Source organism: Salmo salar, chromosome ssa01 (assembly GCF_905237065.1).
Source record: "Salmo salar chromosome ssa01, Ssal_v3.1, whole genome shotgun sequence".
Classification (NCBI taxonomy): domain Eukaryota; kingdom Metazoa; phylum Chordata; class Actinopteri; order Salmoniformes; family Salmonidae; genus Salmo; species Salmo salar.
The window spans coordinates 26,942,713-26,961,056 of NC_059442.1; the positions used below are offsets into that span (position 1 = coordinate 26,942,713).

Consider the following 18,344-nt stretch of genomic DNA (forward strand, 5'->3'; position numbering starts at 1 on the left):
CCACCAGGCCTCTACTGCTACTCTGCACTGTGGCTGGGGTGATGTGGTAGTCCCCTGGAAATACAACATCCAATATTAAGCCCTTTAAAAAGAGGATTACAGCATGAAATATGTTTTCTAGAATCCTCAGTGACTCCAGCCTTTCGAGCTAAGACACAAGTGAAAAATCTAATTCAGCCGTGTCTACTTTCAAAGGATAAAGCTAAGAACATGAACAACTTCATAGTTAAGAACACTATAACAATATGGAAGAAAATGAAACGTGTTCTACAAGAACCAATATCACTCCCTAAAAACACAACCTTATGGAACAATCCTTGGATAGCTTTTCAGAATTTACCAATAAATTGGTCCATATGGAAAACTAAAGGCATAGAAACCATAAATGACTTGGTAACAGAAAATACATGCATTTCCATGGCTGACCAATGTAGGTCGTTTTAAATACATGCAACTTAAACGTTGCATATCACTTTTGGACATCAGAGCAACCTTGAGGGAATCCTATTTGAGTCAGAAAAGGATATTCATATGATAGGTATCCTTGCAGAGAGCCTATCCAACTGTCAATCTCTTAGAAAAAAATATAAACTATTAGAACCAAGACTTAAAAAGAACTGATGTTGGCACAAGATGGAGGGAAAGTTGGAGCATAACTCATGAAATTACAGTTCATTTATGCTTAATCCAGTATAAACTAATGTACAGAATTTTTTATACAAGAGACAAAATTCACAAATTCTACAGGCAGAGTCATGTCTCAGGTGTAAAACTAATAATGACTCAATAATCCATGCTTTCTTGGAATGCTATAAAGTCTTGGAAGTTGTGGGCAGAGCTAGAAAGTTGGCTGTCAGAAGTACTGTATTACAACGTAAACTTACTTTGAATCCATCTGTCTGCATATTTCAAGACATGGCATATGGGGGTGTAGTGAGACCCAATGGGCTGGACGATTTTCTTCTTATCGGTCATCTTCAAAAAACACATACTAAAATCTTGGAAGTCAATCAATCCGCCATCATTGACACAATGATAAAAAATGAATGAAAAATCAAATGATTTATTATTGTAATATTGAAATACCATGGGCGACCGAGAAAAAACGAATTGGACAATTTAAGGCCAAGTCGCAAACAATAATGGGGGATGGGGGAGTGAGCATGCAGGTCTGGGCAGATGAGATGTAGTCATTGTTTGTGTGTGTCTGTAAGTTGTTATATGTATAAGTTTGTATTTGAAGTGAAAAGAAGAAACAATTAAAACGTGAGAGAGTAGAGGACCTAGTCTAGGAGTCACTCACTGAAGCCCTGAGATCATTTTTATACAATCCTCAATGACTCCAGACTTTTGAGCTAAAACCACTAGTGAAAAATCTAATTCAGCCGTGTCCAATTTGATGGCAAACTGTAGAGTATCAGGCCTGTCAACACGTCCTTAAGACCATTCACTGTTGCACTGATGACGTCTCATTGGTAATTGCTGGTGTTACCAACACCAAGCTTTGCTCACGTAAAGTGTGCCAGGCAGGCTGGAGGAATATTATCCAATAATAAAGAAGTTTAAGAGGGAAACCCAGTTCATTTCCAGGCGTGGCCTTTGGAAGCCACTCTTACCCAGACATCTCCCTCTGGCAGCCCTGAACCCGGGGCCACAAGCCTGGCACTGGAAGGAGCCTGGGGCATTGACACACCTTCCACTGGGGCATGAGCGGGGGTCCCGGCACTCATCCACATCTGGCCAGGGAACAGGGGAGGGAGAGGGGAGGTGAGGAAAGGCCATTAAAACAAGCCTTCGATTAGCTGGATCCAGTCTGCATTTACACACACACAGACCAATACTCATGCCCACAGCCTCCCTCTGGTACGACCTCCAATTTAAAGTCTCTACATTGTTTTTCCCCTGGCTCAGAACTAAGGAAAATACAACAATGGCTGTTCTGTGGCTGGATTGGATATGAACCCAGGGCAGTCAATAAACACCGCTGGCCAAGCTGCAGTGTGAAGTTTAGTTCAGAGTGTTAAGGCTATCTGTCTCTGTGCTGGACTCACCTTCACACTGTCCCCTCCAGGACTTGGCGTAGCCACTCTTGCATTCACAGGTGTAAGATCCTTCTGTGTTGACACAGTCCCCATCCTGGCACTTGTTGGCCATGTCACACTCATTTATATCTGCACAAAATCACCCGAACAAGTCAGAGTAACAAAGAAGACTTGTTCTACGAATCTGGCTCATTAGAGGAACATTGCTTGTCTGAATTTGTCCTTGCCAGTTCTATTCTGGTATGAGAGCAGGAAAACTACAACTAAAACTACAGCACCCAGCATGCTTTGCCTACTCCTCTTACCATGGCAGAACTTCCTGTTCTGGGTGATGACCTGGCTGTAGCCGCTGTAGCAGTGGCAAGTGTAGGAGCCAAAGGTGTTCACACAACGGCCCTTCCCTCCACAAGGGTCTTCCTCACACTCATTCACATCTGGAGAGAAAGAATGAGAGAGAGAGAGAGAGAGAGAGAGAGAGAGAGAGAGAGAGAGAGAGAGAGAGAGAGAAAGAAAGTGGGGGGAGGCCAGAGTGTTACATTTCAGTTACATTTCACCACTGAAGACCTTGCACTTTCCAACCCTTCACTCTGGAGCCCCTCCACAGTGCAGTTGAGTGCAGGCATTCCTTCATGATGGCCCAGAGCAGGGCTTGGACGGCGACTGCAGAGTGAGGTAACGGATTAAAGCTCTGTGGCAGCTCTCTGGATCACTCCGACCGTGTTGTCAGGCATCGCATAACGGGTCAACATAAACACAGGGATTGCTTTCACTTGGCTCTTGATTTCTCAAGGCCTCTGTGCTTGTATAGTATGTGGTGTGAACAGCGAAGCTCGTGTTGAGACAATGATATGGAGAGCTGACAGAACCCTCGGAGAAGCCCCCTTTACCCGCCCGCCTCTTCCCGTCTTACCGATGCAGTTGGTCTGAAGCGCGCTCAGCTTGTAGCCGGGGTCACAGTAGCAGGTGTAGCCTGTCTGCACTGGCACACACAGCCCATGGCCACATATGGTTGGAGTGATGGCGCACTTGTCAATATCTGTGAGAAGATACTGACACTGAGTAACCTGTGTGAACATTCAGTACAATACCTCAGTACATAGACATGCCGTGTTCATCCGATCCTATTGGGTAACCTTTTGTACACAGCTCTTCCTAAACACGATCTGCTGAAAAGAAAATTCACTCGTCCACCACATGTTATTCTCCATGGAAACGTTCAGGCTGTTTTATGGTGGAGCCTTGGATGGAAGGACAGGTTGGTGTAGTGTTGTAACAGGGGGCGCTCATTTGGGGTCAGGATGACAAGAAGGGCAATGCACTGTTAAGCCTGTCATTGGACTTGTCTGTTGTTTGTTTCAGTCCAAAGTGGTTCTTGTAAGCACAAGCTGAGGGTGGGCTACTGGGTTTGGCTCAGAGCTCTGACCCTCTCCATAGGATGACCGCGAGTCACAAACACACAGTCTTCTCTCTCTTCTTTTCATGCCGGCCCAGCGCCTGGCAGCTGTCCAGTCCATTTATCTCTTCCAAAAGGCACACTTTCTCTGGTTTCTCGCCCTTCTCTCCCTCTGTGCTACTCGGACGCCTGAAGCCAAGTTGGCTTGGAGGAGAGGGTCCACTAAGAGGACAACACATGCTCTGCTTCCCCTTGCTAAACTACAGGTCAGCCCTCAGAAATGTCTATCAAACAGGCCTGTTGGACACAACTCACAAATTAATTGAGAAATCACATCTGTATCTAGAAAGAATAAAGTTTACTTGCAAGTCATCATTTAAATAGTTATTGGGGAGAATTATGAGTAGACTGTTCCAATGAATTGGGTTAACAAACCTTGTCACCCCACCAAATCAAAATAAAACTGCATATCTTAATGTACTGTTACTAAAGTAACATCAGTGGAAGTCGAAGGCACAGTCATGTCAATTCAACATCTATTCCACGTTGGTTCAACGTCATTTCATTGAAGTGGCGTGGCCATGCAGTGTACTGTGACCATGACTCTCACCTATGACCTGAGTGGCCACGATGATGGAGGCTGTACGCTGGCCCTCAGACTCAGGCCCCAGGTTGATAGGAGAGTCCGGAGTGACTTTCTCTACCACATCTACTGGAGAGAGTTGGGGGGAGGGAGAGAGACGAAGAGAGAGGGAGGGAGAGAGAGCGAGAGGGACGAAGAGAGAGGGAGGGAGAGGGAGAGACGGAGGGAGAGGGAGAGGGATGAAGAGAGAGGGAGGGAGAGGGAGAGAGGGAGAGGGAGAGAGAGAGGGAGGGAGAGGGAGAGGGAGAGGGAGAGAGAGAGACACTGACATAGTATCTGCTTTTCCAACTGGTAATGTCATGACAATCACAAGGTCATCCTACGGTAACATGGCAGGGATGTAAAGATGAAATATGCCCTTTCTGCTGGCTAAAAACAGCACAATAAAAGACATCAGTGGGACTCATAGATCAACTCAACCTATAGACTTTATCAATTTCATTGGCAGGGGAGTACCGGGGCAGGCTGCCTCTGCTCTGTGCTGTGTGTGAGAGATTTATAGAAAATGGATCAGGACCCCACGTGCCTTACTGCATGGTAAAACCTCTGTTTTCTCTGGCACGCTCATTTACTTTATCAATGCACCATGATCTACAGGACCACTGTGTAAAAACACCACTGTAAATTACAGGCTGAAACCGGGATTATGAGTTATCAATATGAATAGACACCATTGTGACAAGGTTCTTTGATGAATTGGAAATTAGATAAATTACCTGAGTACTTCAATGGTGAGTCTGTCGCAACAGGAGACTGTGGAATAAGCAAGAATAGGTTATAATTGGGTTATAAGACATGTTATAACCATCAAACTCAAATATGTTCTTCATATGTTGTATGGAAAGACTTAATACTATGTGTTTTACAGCAGAGAGATGCTGGAAGCTTTTTCTACAATAAACATTTCAAAAGCATGTGCTTTTTTTTGGAGAAGAGGAACTCACCGGGTTCAATATTTCCACATCTGTTAGGAGACAGAGAAGAGGCCGTTTTATCAGTAGAGAAAGCTGACATTCTGTTTGCATTATCACATATAACCATTGGGATATCAATCTATGTTCTCATCGGGCATTTTGCTGTTTAGACGCCATCTTAAGGTCTTTGTTTCTAATAAAACATTTATCCCTTAAGCCGGGGAGAAGACCTGGACTCTGATAATAATGTACACTACAGTCCATGGAATAAAGAAGGGAGAATAGATATCTTAGATAATGAAGACACAATCTATAAATAATTTTGCTCGGGCCATGGCGATAAATGATCTCATAACTGCAAATCAGAAGAATGTTTCACAGAAGATCCAGAGATCGCAGATGTTTGACCTGTGTGGATTAACTCCTCTGCTCAAACGCTTAAGGGAGGTGTATTCTGACAGATAGAGGAAGCAAATACTGTTTCATATTTAGTAGATGAGGATAAACCTGTTATTTGTGGATATAAAACATGCTGTTGATGTTTTCATCTGTGTAAATAGCTACTTTATCCTTGTCTACTAAAAGGGTTTCCATTGTGTAACCTTGCAACTTTAAATCCATTTTAGTACAGTATGATGTAGAAGTAATATTATCAGTGGTCGACACAAACGCCACAAAGTATCCATAATAATATCACTGTTCTCACCTTGTGGCTGGCTGTGGGTCTCCTCAGCTGGATGCTGTGTGTCTGGGTCTGGATGGAGAGGGTACTGGGGTTGTTGTACGGTGTGAGGGTACTGAGGGTTCTGAGGTTTCTGGGGGTGCTCTGGATGGTGGGAGTGCTGTGGGCGCTCTTGGGGGTGCTGTGGGGTCTGGGGGATCTCCTGTGGATGGTGTGGGTGTTGTGGTGTGTGGGGGTATTGTGGGATCTGTGGGGTCAGTGGGACGTGGGGCAGCTGCTGCGGGGGCTGAGCTGGCTGCTGGGGCAGTTGGGGGTGGCTAGGGTTCTGGGCCTCCCAGGAAACACCTGTCCTCCTCAGCTCCTCTTCCTCCAGCTGTCTCAGGGAGATCTGCACGTCGGAGCGCGAGTATGTGTAGCCGTGGCCAGCGGGACAGATCTCCTTGAAATGGTCTGCAGGCGTACAGGGGCAAACAAAGAACCATAGAAAACATCATAAGGCCGTATTCCCCGCTTGGGCTCCTGAGCTAACATGAAGCGCTGCCAGACAGTGATTATGGGTCGCATTTCTGTCTGGTGTTCGCAGCAATACCATAAGCCATCCGTGTAATACCATTATGTACAGCATGCCATACTGTAGTCTCTCCTCTGTGAAGGGGATTGGGTTTCAGCCATGGCCAGGGAGGGAGCTGCCAGGGCAGTGACAGCCGTCAGAGAGGGTATCACAGGGTGGATTTGGATGTGTCAGACACTCAGGGCAGTGCCAAGGGGGAAGTAGAGGATCATGTAACATATCTGACCTTTGAACTCTGGGCAGTAGAAGACTGACTGAAGAGATAAAAGGAGGGTGATTGCATCTCTTTGTGTTGGAGCCCAACAGACTTCAGCAGGGTTAAATCTATTACAGTTAAACAGTATTGTCCCCTGTCTGACCTGGAACAGAGGCCTCTGGAACAGAGACGAATGTTATAAAGGACGGAGAATCTCTAACACTGATAGCATTGTGGTTAAGTGCAGGAAGCGTGGATGATGATAGTCTCCTGACTGATGTCTATAATGCGGATGGAGTTGGGGGTTTGTGACTGTATACACATCAGAGCCTTAAGTCTGACATGTGGTGAAGTCAACGTGCTCCTATTGCCAGACTACTAATAATGAGTCTGGATTCAACATGGCTCTGAAAGATTGTCAGGCCATACAACAGCCAGTGTCTGACTCTCTGACTCAGGGTACTCAGGCTGTATGTGGACTATATCTGCACACAGAGCCACAGAGTAGAGTACTAGTCTGGCAGAGCACCATGGCGGTCTGGTCTGGCACTCAAATATCTGATCTGTGACAACCTCCATGAATCACTCACCGAAACGGGCACTGCTCTAAATAATGTTATTTTCTCTGACTTTGAAGATAAAATCTGCAAGTAAAAAATAGGATGAAAACCATTTTCCATGTTTCATTTGGCTTGACTCTTTTTTCGGGGGGGCTAGCTGGAATATTACTGTAGGAATACCCTCCAAGAACCTGTGTGATACAAGATTGACTCCCACTATTATAATATTATGCAGCTTTGACTTATGAAGGTTCTATTGTTTTGGGCTTATTCCACATCAAACACTTTGGGTTATCTCTGAACTGCATTACATGACTGGCGGGCCGAGGCAGTCAGTATAATACGGTGAGTGAAGCCTGAACGACTGTTGTGTTGAGTAGCACGTATGCTTTCATTAAGATCACACATTTCATACCACCTTTAAAATCCAACCCAGCCAACAAATGTTCACCTAGTGTAATCAAATTATATGACCAGTTCATCGAGGTTGGAGTGGCCATCTCCACCACATGTACTAGAGAAAGAGAGCGCAATAGACAGAGTGGTAGTAGTAGGGTCTGTGTGCGTGGGTACCTGTGTCTGGCAGAGGGCACCTCTCGCAGGCTGTGCCCCAGGCCGTGCCCACACGGCTGCAGCAGCAGATCTGTTTGGTGATGTGCTGGGTGAGGGGCAGAGAGCAGGTCCCTGCTGATGCTGAGCGGTAACACATCCCCCTCTGGTCCGACACAGCCTTGTCCGCTGTCCAAAAAACATATACTTCTTCATCAGACAGACTTCACACACCAAGGAAAGACCATATGACAGACAGGCCATCAGTTATAGCAACAGACAGTAGGAATACTCACAGATACAGTGACTCCTGGCAGGGTCCAGCATGTAGCCTGGTTTACAGGTGCATCTGTAGCTTCCTCTGGTATTCAGACACTCAGCGTTCTTACAGATCCCATTCATCAGGCACTCGTTGATGTCTAGGAGAAGAAAACACACCATGGTAGACTTGCCTAGTTAAAAAAGGTTAAATAAATACATAAAATAAATAGTACAGTATCTGATTGTTGGGTTATAACATGGCATCGAGGCAATGTTTTGGGTGTCAGGATGGCAAAACCCAAAAAAACCTGACTAACAAAAACCTCTTTCATTAGGTAATATTGAACTCATATCCAATTACACATCTCCATGTATAAGGAATAAGTCTATATTTATTACAGACTCCCATTCACAGAAATGTGTTGTATTCTACAACAATGTTTCTGACAGCTAGAGAAGATGGATGAAGTTAGTCCTTTGTCATCTTCACACATTGAGATGTGCCCAAGTAGTAATATGGGGTGTAAGTAATCAAAACCAAGAGCTACTGCAAGTGATGGCATATGATAGATGTGTGATAGATGCCCTAGATGACAGATGATAGATGCCCTAGATGATAAATGCCCTAGATGATAGATGCCCTAGATTACATGTGATAGATGCCCTAGATGACAGATGATAGATGCCCTAGATGACATGTGATAGATGCCCTAGATGACAGATGATAGATGCCCTAGATTACATGTGATAGATGCCCTAGATGACAGATGCCCTAGATGACAGATGATAGATGCCCTAGATGATAAATGCCCTAGATGATAGATGCCCTAGATTACATGTGATAGATGCCCTAGATGACAGATGATAGATGCCCTAGATGACAGATGATAGATGCCCTAGATGACAGATGATAGATGCCCTAGATGACATGTGATAGATGTCATAGATGTGTGATAGATGCCCTAGATGACATGTGATAGATGCCCTAGATGACATGTGATAGATGTGTGATAGATGCCCTAGATGACATGTGATAGATGCCCTAGATGACATGTGATAGATGTGTGATAGATGCCCTAGATGACATGTAATAGATGTGATAGATGTGTGATAGATGCCCTAGATGACATGTGATAGTAGCCCTAGATGACATGTGATAGATGCCCTAGATGACAGATGATAGATGTGATACATGTGTGATAGATGCCCTAGATGACAGATGATAGATGTGATACATGTGTGATAGATGCCCTAGATGACATGTGATAGTAGCCCTAGATGACATGTGATAGATGCCCTAGATGACGTGATAGATGTGATAGATGTGTGATAGATGCCCTAGATGACAGATGATAGATGTGATACATGTGTGATAGATGCCCTAGATGACAGATGATAGATGTGATACATGTGTGATAGATGCCCTAGATGACAGATGATAGATGTGATACATGTGTGATAGATGCCCTAGATGACATGTGATAGTAGCCCTAGATGACAGATGATAGATGACATGTGATAGATGTGTGATAGATGCCCTAGATGACAGATGATAGATGCCCTAGATGACGTGATAGATGTGTGATAGATGCCCTAGATGACAGATGATAGATGTGATACATGTGTGATAGTAGCCCTAGATGACAGATGATAGATGTGATAGATGTGTGATAGTAGCCCTAGATGACTAGATGCCCTAGATGACATGTGATAGATGCCCTAGATGACGTGATAGATGTGATAGATGTGTGATAGATGCCCTAGATGACAGATGATAGATGTGATACATGTGTGATAGATGCCCTAGATGACATGTGATAGTAGCCCTAGATGACAGATGATAGATGTGATACATGTGTGATAGATGCCCTAGATGACATGTGATAGTAGCCCTAGATGACATGTGATAGATGCCCTAGATGACATATGATAGATGTGATACATGTCTGATAGATGACATGTGATAGTAGCCCTAGATGACATGTGATAGATGCCCTAGATGACATGTGATAGTAGCCCTAGATGACATGTGATAGATGCCCTAGATGACATATGATAGATGTGATACATGTCTGATAGATGCCCTAGATGACATGTGATAGTAGCCCTAGATGACATGTGATAGATGCCCTAGATGACAGGTGATAGCTGCCCTAGAAGACATGTGATAGATGCCCTAGATGACAGATGTCCTAGATGACATGTGATAGCTGCCCTAGAAGACATGTGATAGATGCCCTAGATGACAGATGCCCTAGATGACATGTGATAGATGCCCTAGATGACAGGTGATAGCTGCCCTAGAAGACATGTGATAGATGCCCTAGATGACAGATGCCCTAGAAGACATGTGATAGATGCCCTAGATGACAGATGCCCTAGATGACATGTGATAGATGCCCTAGATGACATGTGATAGATGCCCTAGATGACAGATTATAGATGCCCTAGATGACAGATGATAGATGCCCTAGATGACAGATGATAGATGCCCTAGAACTGCCTGACCTTTCAGACGAAAAGTGTAAGGACAGACGCTTGAAGACGACAGGATAGTGTCTGGACATGAAAAACATAACGACAATAATACTGACACGGGGATGAAACAGAGGAACATAGGGAAGGCAATCAAAACGTGAGGGAGTACAGATGAGTCCAATGAAGCGCTGATGCGCGTAACGAAGGTGACAGGTGTGCGTAATGATGGGCAGCTGGGAGGGGGAGCAGAAGCAGGTGTGACAATAAGTACCGGCTAGAGAACGTTGCCGTGGAAATATATAAAATAAAAAATAACAACAATAGTTATTTGTTTAGATAGAGTCAAGGATATATTTAGTATAATTATACAAATTCCTAGAAAAGAATGTAGTCCTATAGCATCTTTTCGTTTCCTTTACGATAAAAACATTACAGTGTAATCCATTGGATCAACTTTATTTGTAGATTTGATTAGTAATCAAGATATAGTAATTAATAAAGTCCAGTTACAGCTTATTTTGACAAAGTAGAAACGAAAAATGATTTGTTGTATTCCTAAACAAAAGCACAACTGCATGAACAATTGTAAAGGATGAATTGCATAAATAAATATTAGTGGAAATATATTCATAACAAGATATAAAAACAGTCATTTGTTGATTGTATCGGACCCTGTATTGTGCCCTAATACCCGGGCCTTTACACATGAATCAATCTGGTCTTCTCTTCATGCTTTGGGTCCACAATCAGCACACAACTTCAGGGCTTTGTGTGAGTAAGCCCCACAAACAAATCGGTTGCACTGCACATAGTTTTCATGGGCCTTGTATCGTGTGCACCTGCCGCAGGTGTCGCACAATCTCTCTGAAGCGGTTGTGTGTCCAACCCATACCAATCAGACCAAAATGAATCCACATCCATGCTCTTTCCGCCATATGCCCCATGGACATACAAGAGTGCAATAAATGCTTAGAGATCATCCATAGACATAGCCCACCTACTGTTTCCTTTTCTGTGTGCATGAGCAACAGTACCATCTATGATGTGCTGCAACATCTGCATCTCTGTTCTACCCAAACCGCGCCATCCCTCCCAGACTCCTGTCTCACCGTGCCATCCCTCCCAGACTCCCGTCTCACCGTGCCATCCCTCCCAGACTCCTGTCTCACCGTGCCATCCCTCCCAGACTCCTGTCTCACCGTGCCATCCCTCCCAGACTCCTGTCTCACCGTGCCATCCCTCCCAGACTCCTGTCTCAATGTGCCATCCCTCCCAGACTCCTGTCTCACCGTGCCATCCCTCCCAGACTCCTGTCTCACCGTGCCATCCCTCCCAGACTCCTGTCTCACCGTGCCATCCCTCCCAGACTCCTGTCTCACCGTGCCATCCCTCCCAGACTCCTGTCTCACCGTGCCATCCCTCCCAGACTCCCGTCTCACCGTGCCATCCCTCCCAGACTCCTGTCTCACCGTGCCATCCCTCCCAGACTCCTGTCTCACCGTGCCATCCCTCCCAGACTCCTGTCTCACCGTGCCATCCCTCCCAGAGTCCCGTCTCACCGTGCCATCCCTCCCAGACTCCCGTCTCACCGTGCCATCCCTCCCAGACTCCTGTCTCACCGTGCCATCCCTCCCAGACTCCCGTCTCACCGTGCCATCCCTCCCAGACTCCTGTCTCACCGTGCCATCCCTCCCAGACTCCTGTCTCACCGTGCCATCCCTCCCAGACTCCTGTCTCACCGTGCCATCCCTCCCAGACTCCTGTCTCACCGTGCCATCCCTCCCAGACTCCTGTCTCACCGTGCCATCCCTCCCAGACTCCTGTCTCACCGTGCCATCCCTCCCAGACTCCTGTCTCACCGTGCCATCCCTCCCAGACTCCTGTCTCACCGTGCCATCCCTCCCAGACTCCTGTCTCACCGTGCCATCCCTCCCAGACTCCTGTCTCACCGTGCCATCCCTCCCAGACTCTGTCTCACCGTGCCATCCCTCCCAGACTCCTGTCTCAACGTGCCATCCCTCCCAGACTCCCGTCTCACTGTGCCATCCCTCCCAGACTCCTGTCTCAACGTGCCATCCCTCCCAGACTCCCGTCTCACCGTGCCATCCCTCCCAGACTCCTGTCTCACCGTGCCATCCCTCCCAGACTCCTGTCTCACCGTGCCATCCCTCCCAGACTCCTGTCTCACCGTGCCATGCCTCCCAGACTTCTGCGGCGAGGCTCAGGCATCGAAGGCGGAGGCTCGAAGTCAACTTCAGAATCAGATGAAGACTCTTCATCAGCAACGTCGATTTCAAGCTCAATATCTGATCCTCCATCCGACTTCAATTCATCTAAATTCTGCAGCATTTGCAATGCTGTCAGTGCGTCCATTTGTTTGGTTCGGCTTGCCATTGTGAACTACACACATTGTATGTTGTACGCAGTTGACTCTCCCAGGGGAAATTATATGCCATGTCCAGCCTTTCATAATAAAATAATTAGATCACCCATAGTTCATCAAAATTACACTATTGTTCTAAATTCAATCATCCTCTTCACCCTCATCATTCAGATCAATTAAATTAAATCACCCTCCTCATCATTCAGTTCACTGAAGTCACATGCACAATTATCCGTTTCTATCTGGTTTCTATTGCCCATTCACGGTGGCTAGGAAAAACTGCCTTTCTAGCCACTGTGCTTCTACATCTGCATTGCTTGCTGTTTGGGGTTTTAGGCTGGGTTTCTGTACAGCACTTTGTGACACCGGCTAATGTAAAAAGGGCTTTATAAATACATTTGATTGATTGATTGATTGATCCATTGGCGACAGAATAGCATATTTAAATTGGTACGTTTATTATGCTACTAGTTTTTGCTTAGTTGCCAGACCAATGCTGCCGCGCGAATGGTCATATGTTGAATGCATGGACAGCACCGATGTTCTTGGAAAAAGTGACATTTGGAAATAGAGCAGCACCGCTTGGGCCTCTACTGTTTTTACTGTATATTAACGATATGAAAGATGCTTGTTCTTGCCGTCTTTTCCTTTATGCGGATGACTCTACACTTCTGGTGTCTCACAAAAGTAAAACTATGTTGGAGAGCATACTTAGCACACAGCTCACTAACATTAGCAAATGGCTTGGAGATAATAAGCTATCTCTGCACCATCTCTGCACACAAAACTGAGGCAATTATTTTGGGATCCAGACCTAAATTGAGTAGGTCCTCTGAAATCAGAGTGGAGTTAAGGGGTGAGGTGCTGACTACTAAAACCTCTGTTAGCTACCTGGGATGTATCCTAGATGGAAGCTTGGGAGGTGTGAGCATGGCCAATAAAGTGCTAGGGAAGGTTAATGCCAGGACTAAGTGTTTGGTTAGAAAGTCCAAGCTGCTTGATAAGGACTCCATGAAAGTGCTAGCCACTGCCCTCATTCAATGCCATTTTGACTACGCTAGTACTTCCTGGTTTGGGGACTTATCTAAGCTTATGAAGGGGAAGCTCCAGATAGCCCAGAATAAGCTGATCAGGGTAGAATTGAAGGTGAGTCCACATACTCACATAGGCAGGAGCTGCTTTCAGGAACTAAACTGGCTGCCTGTTGAAGCTAGGGTGTCCCAGATTAGACTGGGTTTGGTTTACAGGAGTATTTCTGGTTCTGCACCCAGATATCTAACTGATTACTTTCCCCATGTTAGGGATACACACAATCACTGCACCAGATCAGGTGTTGCTGATGTGTGCTTATACAGGATCAGGAGTAATGCTGGGAAAGGTACTGCCTTGTATATTGGAGCCTCAGAGTGGAATGAGTTGCCTCTGCCCATAAAAATGATGTCCTCTCTGGGCAGCTTTAAAAATAAAGCAAAAACATGTTTGACGTCTTCTGTGCCCATATGAATAACCCCTACGGTGTAACTGCAACGATGAGATAGATGTTGTTCTTCTTTGTTTTTATGTTTTATTATCTCAATGCCATACTGTGTTTAACTGTATTAGATCTTGCCTAGCCATCTTGTCTCAAGAGGACCACAATGGAAATAATTCCCAGACTTTATTGTGTGTTATCCTCCATGATTTAACAATATAAATAAGTCCCAGACTTTGTGTGTTATCCTCCATGATTTAACAATAGAAATAAGTCCCAGACTTTATTGTGTGTTATCCTCCATGATATAACAATATAAATAATTCCCAGACTTTATTGTGTGTTATCCTCCATGATTTAACAATAGAAATAATTCCCAGACTTTGTGTGTTATCCTCCATGATTTAACAATAGAAATAATTCCCAGACTTTATTGTGTGTTATCCTCCATGATTTAACAATAGAAATAATTCCCAGACTTTATTGTGTGTTATCCTCCATGATTTAACAATATAAATAATTCCCAGACTTTATTGTGTGTTATCCTCCATGATTTAACAATAGAAATAATTCCCAGACTTTATTGTGTGTTATCCTCCATGATTTAACAATAGAAATAAGTCCCAGACTTTATTGTGTGTTGTCCTCCATGATTTAACAATAGAAATAATTCCCAGACTTTATTGTGTGTTATCCTCCATGATTTAACAATGGAAATAATTCCCAGACTTTGTGTGTTATCCTCCATGATTTAACAATAAAAATAATTCCCAGACTTTGTGTGTTATCCTCCATGATATAACAATAGAAATAATTCCCAGACTTTGTGTGTTATCCTCCATGATTTAACAATATAAATAATTCCCAGACTTTGTGTGTTATCCTCCATGATTTAACAATAGAAATAAGTCCCAGATTGTGTGTTATCCTCCATGATTTAACAATATAAATAAGTCCCAGATTTGTGTGTTATCCTCCATGATTTAACAATAGAAATAATTCCCAGACTTTATTGTGTGTTATCCTCCATGATTTAACAATAGAAATAATTCCCAGACTTTATTGTGTGTTATCCTCTATGATTTTACTCATGTGCGTGTATGGCTTTTTCAAGTTTTATGTGTGCTTGTTTTTTAAAATGGTCGAATTAATAAACTAAACTCTCGAATTATTTACATTTGACATTTATGAGAGCTATTTGACAAAGGTAAGTGTAATAGAACCTGCAGAATATGCTCATCAGATTGTCAATTTCATTTTGCCTATAGGCTAACTCTTATTATGTGTGAAATTCGTTTCGGTATAGTTTAGGTGTAGTTTCGATGGGCCAGCTGCTCAGGCTGACTGGTGTCATTTGTTTCCCGATCATTAAGTTAGATAGTCAAGGATATGTTTTTCATTATTCTAAAGGCCTACTGCAACACATAGCATGTTTTCATTTCCCTTACAATACATTTGATTAGTAATAGAGTTACAGTAAATAAAACAGTCCTGTAACAAGTTATTTTTACAAAGTAAAACATAAAATAGAATGGTATCAACCTAACCACAGACAAATTATTAAGATGAGTGCCAACGCTGATAAATATGCATAACACAAACTCATCATTACACTATTGTTGTTCCAAATGAAATCAACCTCTACAACCTCATCATTCAGTTAGGCCTCATTTAAATTTGATTCTGAAGTAACTTGCATAATTATTGCCCATTCCATCCATTACTTCGCTGGATAGAGTCAAAGATAAGTTTTGCATTATTCTAAAGGCCTGCTGCAACATGTAGCATGTTTTCCTTTCACTTACAATACATTCGATTAGTAATAGAGTAATAGTAAATAAAACAGTCCCATAACAGCTTATTTCAGCTTTTATTTCTTTCATCCCATTCCCAGTGGGTCAGAAGTTTACATACACTCAATTAGTATTTGGTAGCATTGCCTTTAAATTGTTTAACTTGGGTCAAACGTTTCGGGTAGCCTTTCACAAGCTTCCCACAATAAGTTTGGTGGATTTTGGCCCATTCCTCCTGACAGAGCTGGTGTAACTGTGTCAGGATTGTAGGCCTCCTTGCTCGCACACACTTTTTCAGTTCTGCCCACAAATGTTCTATAGGATTGAGGTCAGGGCTTTGTGATGGCCACTCCAATACCTTGACTTTGTTGTCCTTAAGCCATTTTGCCACAACTTTGGAAGTATGCTTGGGGTCATTGTCCATTTGGAAGACCCATTTGCGACCAAGTTTTAACTTCCTGACTGATGTCTTGAGATGTTGCTTCAATATATCCACATCATTGTCCTCCCTCATGATGCCAGCTGTTTTGTGAAGTGTACCAGTCCCTCCTGCAGCAAAGCACCCCCAGAACATGATGCTGCCACCCCCGTGCTTCACGGTTGGGATGGTGTTCTTCGGCTTACAAGCCTCCCCCTTTGTCCTCCAAACATAACAATGGTCATTATGGCCAAACAGTTCTATTTTTGTTTCATCAGACCAGAGGACATTTCTTCAAACAGTACGATCTTTGTCCCCATGTGTAGTTGCAAACCGTAGTCTGGCTTTTTTATGGCGGTTTTCGAGCAGTGGCTTCTTCCTTGCTGAGCGGCCTTTCAGGTTATGTCGATATAGAACTCGTTTTACTGTGGATATAGATACTTTTATATCTGTTTCCTCCAGCATCTCCACAAGGTCCTTTGCTGTTGTTCTAGGATTGATTTGCACTTTTCGCACCAAAGTGCGTTCATCTCTAGGAGACAGAACACGTCTCCTTCCTTAACGGTATGATGGCTGTGTGGTCCCATGGTGTTTATACTTGCATATTATTGTTTGTACAGATGAACGTGGTACCTTCAGGAGTTTGGAAATTGGTCCCAAGGATGAACCAGACTTGTGGAGGTCTACAATTCTGTTTCTGAGGTATTGTCTGATTTCTTTTGATTTTCCCATGATGTCAAGCAAAGAGGCACTGAGTTTGAAGGTAGGCTTTGAAATACATCCACAGGTACACCTCCAATTGACTCAAATTATGTAAATTAGCCTATCAGAATCTTATAGAGCCATGACATCATTTTATGGAATTTTCCAAGCTGTTTAAAGGCACAGTCAACTTAGTGTATGTAAACTTCTGACCCACTGGAATTGTGATATAGTGAATTATAAGTGAAATAATCTGTCTGTAAACAATTGTTGGACAAATGACTTGTGTCATGCACAAAGTAGATGTCCTAACCGACTTGCCAAAACTATAGTTTGTTAACAAGAAATGTTTGGAGTGGTTGAAAAACAAGTTTTAATGACTCCAACCTAAGTGTATGTAAACCTCCGACTTCAACTGCAAATAGGCATAACACAAATCATCATTAATCAACCTCATCCCCCTCCTTATCATTCAGTTAGGCCTAATTTAAATTCAATTGTGAAGTAAGGTGCACAATTATCACACATGCATTCATTTGTCATTAATTCAGTGAGGAGAGAAATAAGCATTAGCGCCTGGCGGGTACCAACATCCTACAGCACATTGTCTTGGCGCCTGGCGGGTACCAACATCCTACAGCACATTGTCTTGGCGCCTGGCTGGGTACCAACATCCTACAGCACATTGTCTTGGCGCCTGGCGGGTACCAACATCCTACAGCACATTGTCTTGGCGCCTGGCTGGGTACCAACATCCTACAGCACATTGTCTTGGCGCCTGGCGGGTACCAACATCCTACAGCACATTGTCTTGGCGCCTGGCTGGGTACCAACGTCCTACAGCACATTGTCTTGGCGCCTGGCGGGTACCAACATCCTACAGCACATTGTCTTGGCGCCTGGCTGGGTACCAACGTCCTACAGCACATTGTCTTGGCGCCTGGCGGGTACCAACATCCTACAGCACATTGTCTTGGCGCCTGGCTGGGTACCAACGTCCTACAGAACATTGTCTTGGCGCCTGGCTGGGTACCAACATCCTACAGCACATTGTCTTGGCGCCTGGCTGGGTACCAACATCCTACAGCACATTGTCTTGGCGCCTGGCGGGTACCAACATCCTACAGCACATTGTCTTGGCGCCTGGCTGGGTACCAACATCCTACAGCACATTGTCTTGGCGCCTGGCGGGTACCAACATCCTACAGCACATTGTCTTGGCGCCTGGCTGGGTACCAACGTCCTACAGCACATTGTCTTGGCGCCTGGCGGGTACCAACATTCTACA

General features: G+C 44.3%; 1 protein-coding gene across 1 annotated transcript in view; it reads right to left on the reverse strand.

The window, feature by feature from the left end:
- The window catches only part of LOC106589425 (latent-transforming growth factor beta-binding protein 2), a 152,446-nt gene that overhangs the window by 30,149 nt on the left and 103,953 nt on the right, over positions 1 to 18,344 (reverse strand). Inside the window, exons 10-19 of the mRNA XM_014179443.2 lie at positions 7,847 to 7,969; positions 7,575 to 7,739; positions 5,699 to 6,124; positions 5,023 to 5,042; positions 4,795 to 4,831; positions 4,046 to 4,144; positions 2,953 to 3,078; positions 2,348 to 2,476; positions 2,052 to 2,171; positions 1,617 to 1,736 (exon numbers count right to left, since the gene is read on the reverse strand). Of these exons, the coding sequence (XP_014034918.2) occupies positions 1,617 to 1,736; positions 2,052 to 2,171; positions 2,348 to 2,476; positions 2,953 to 3,078; positions 4,046 to 4,144; positions 4,795 to 4,831; positions 5,023 to 5,042; positions 5,699 to 6,124; positions 7,575 to 7,739; positions 7,847 to 7,969 (1,365 nt within the window). The remainder of the gene's footprint in view (positions 1 to 1,616; positions 1,737 to 2,051; positions 2,172 to 2,347; positions 2,477 to 2,952; positions 3,079 to 4,045; positions 4,145 to 4,794; positions 4,832 to 5,022; positions 5,043 to 5,698; positions 6,125 to 7,574; positions 7,740 to 7,846; positions 7,970 to 18,344) is intronic.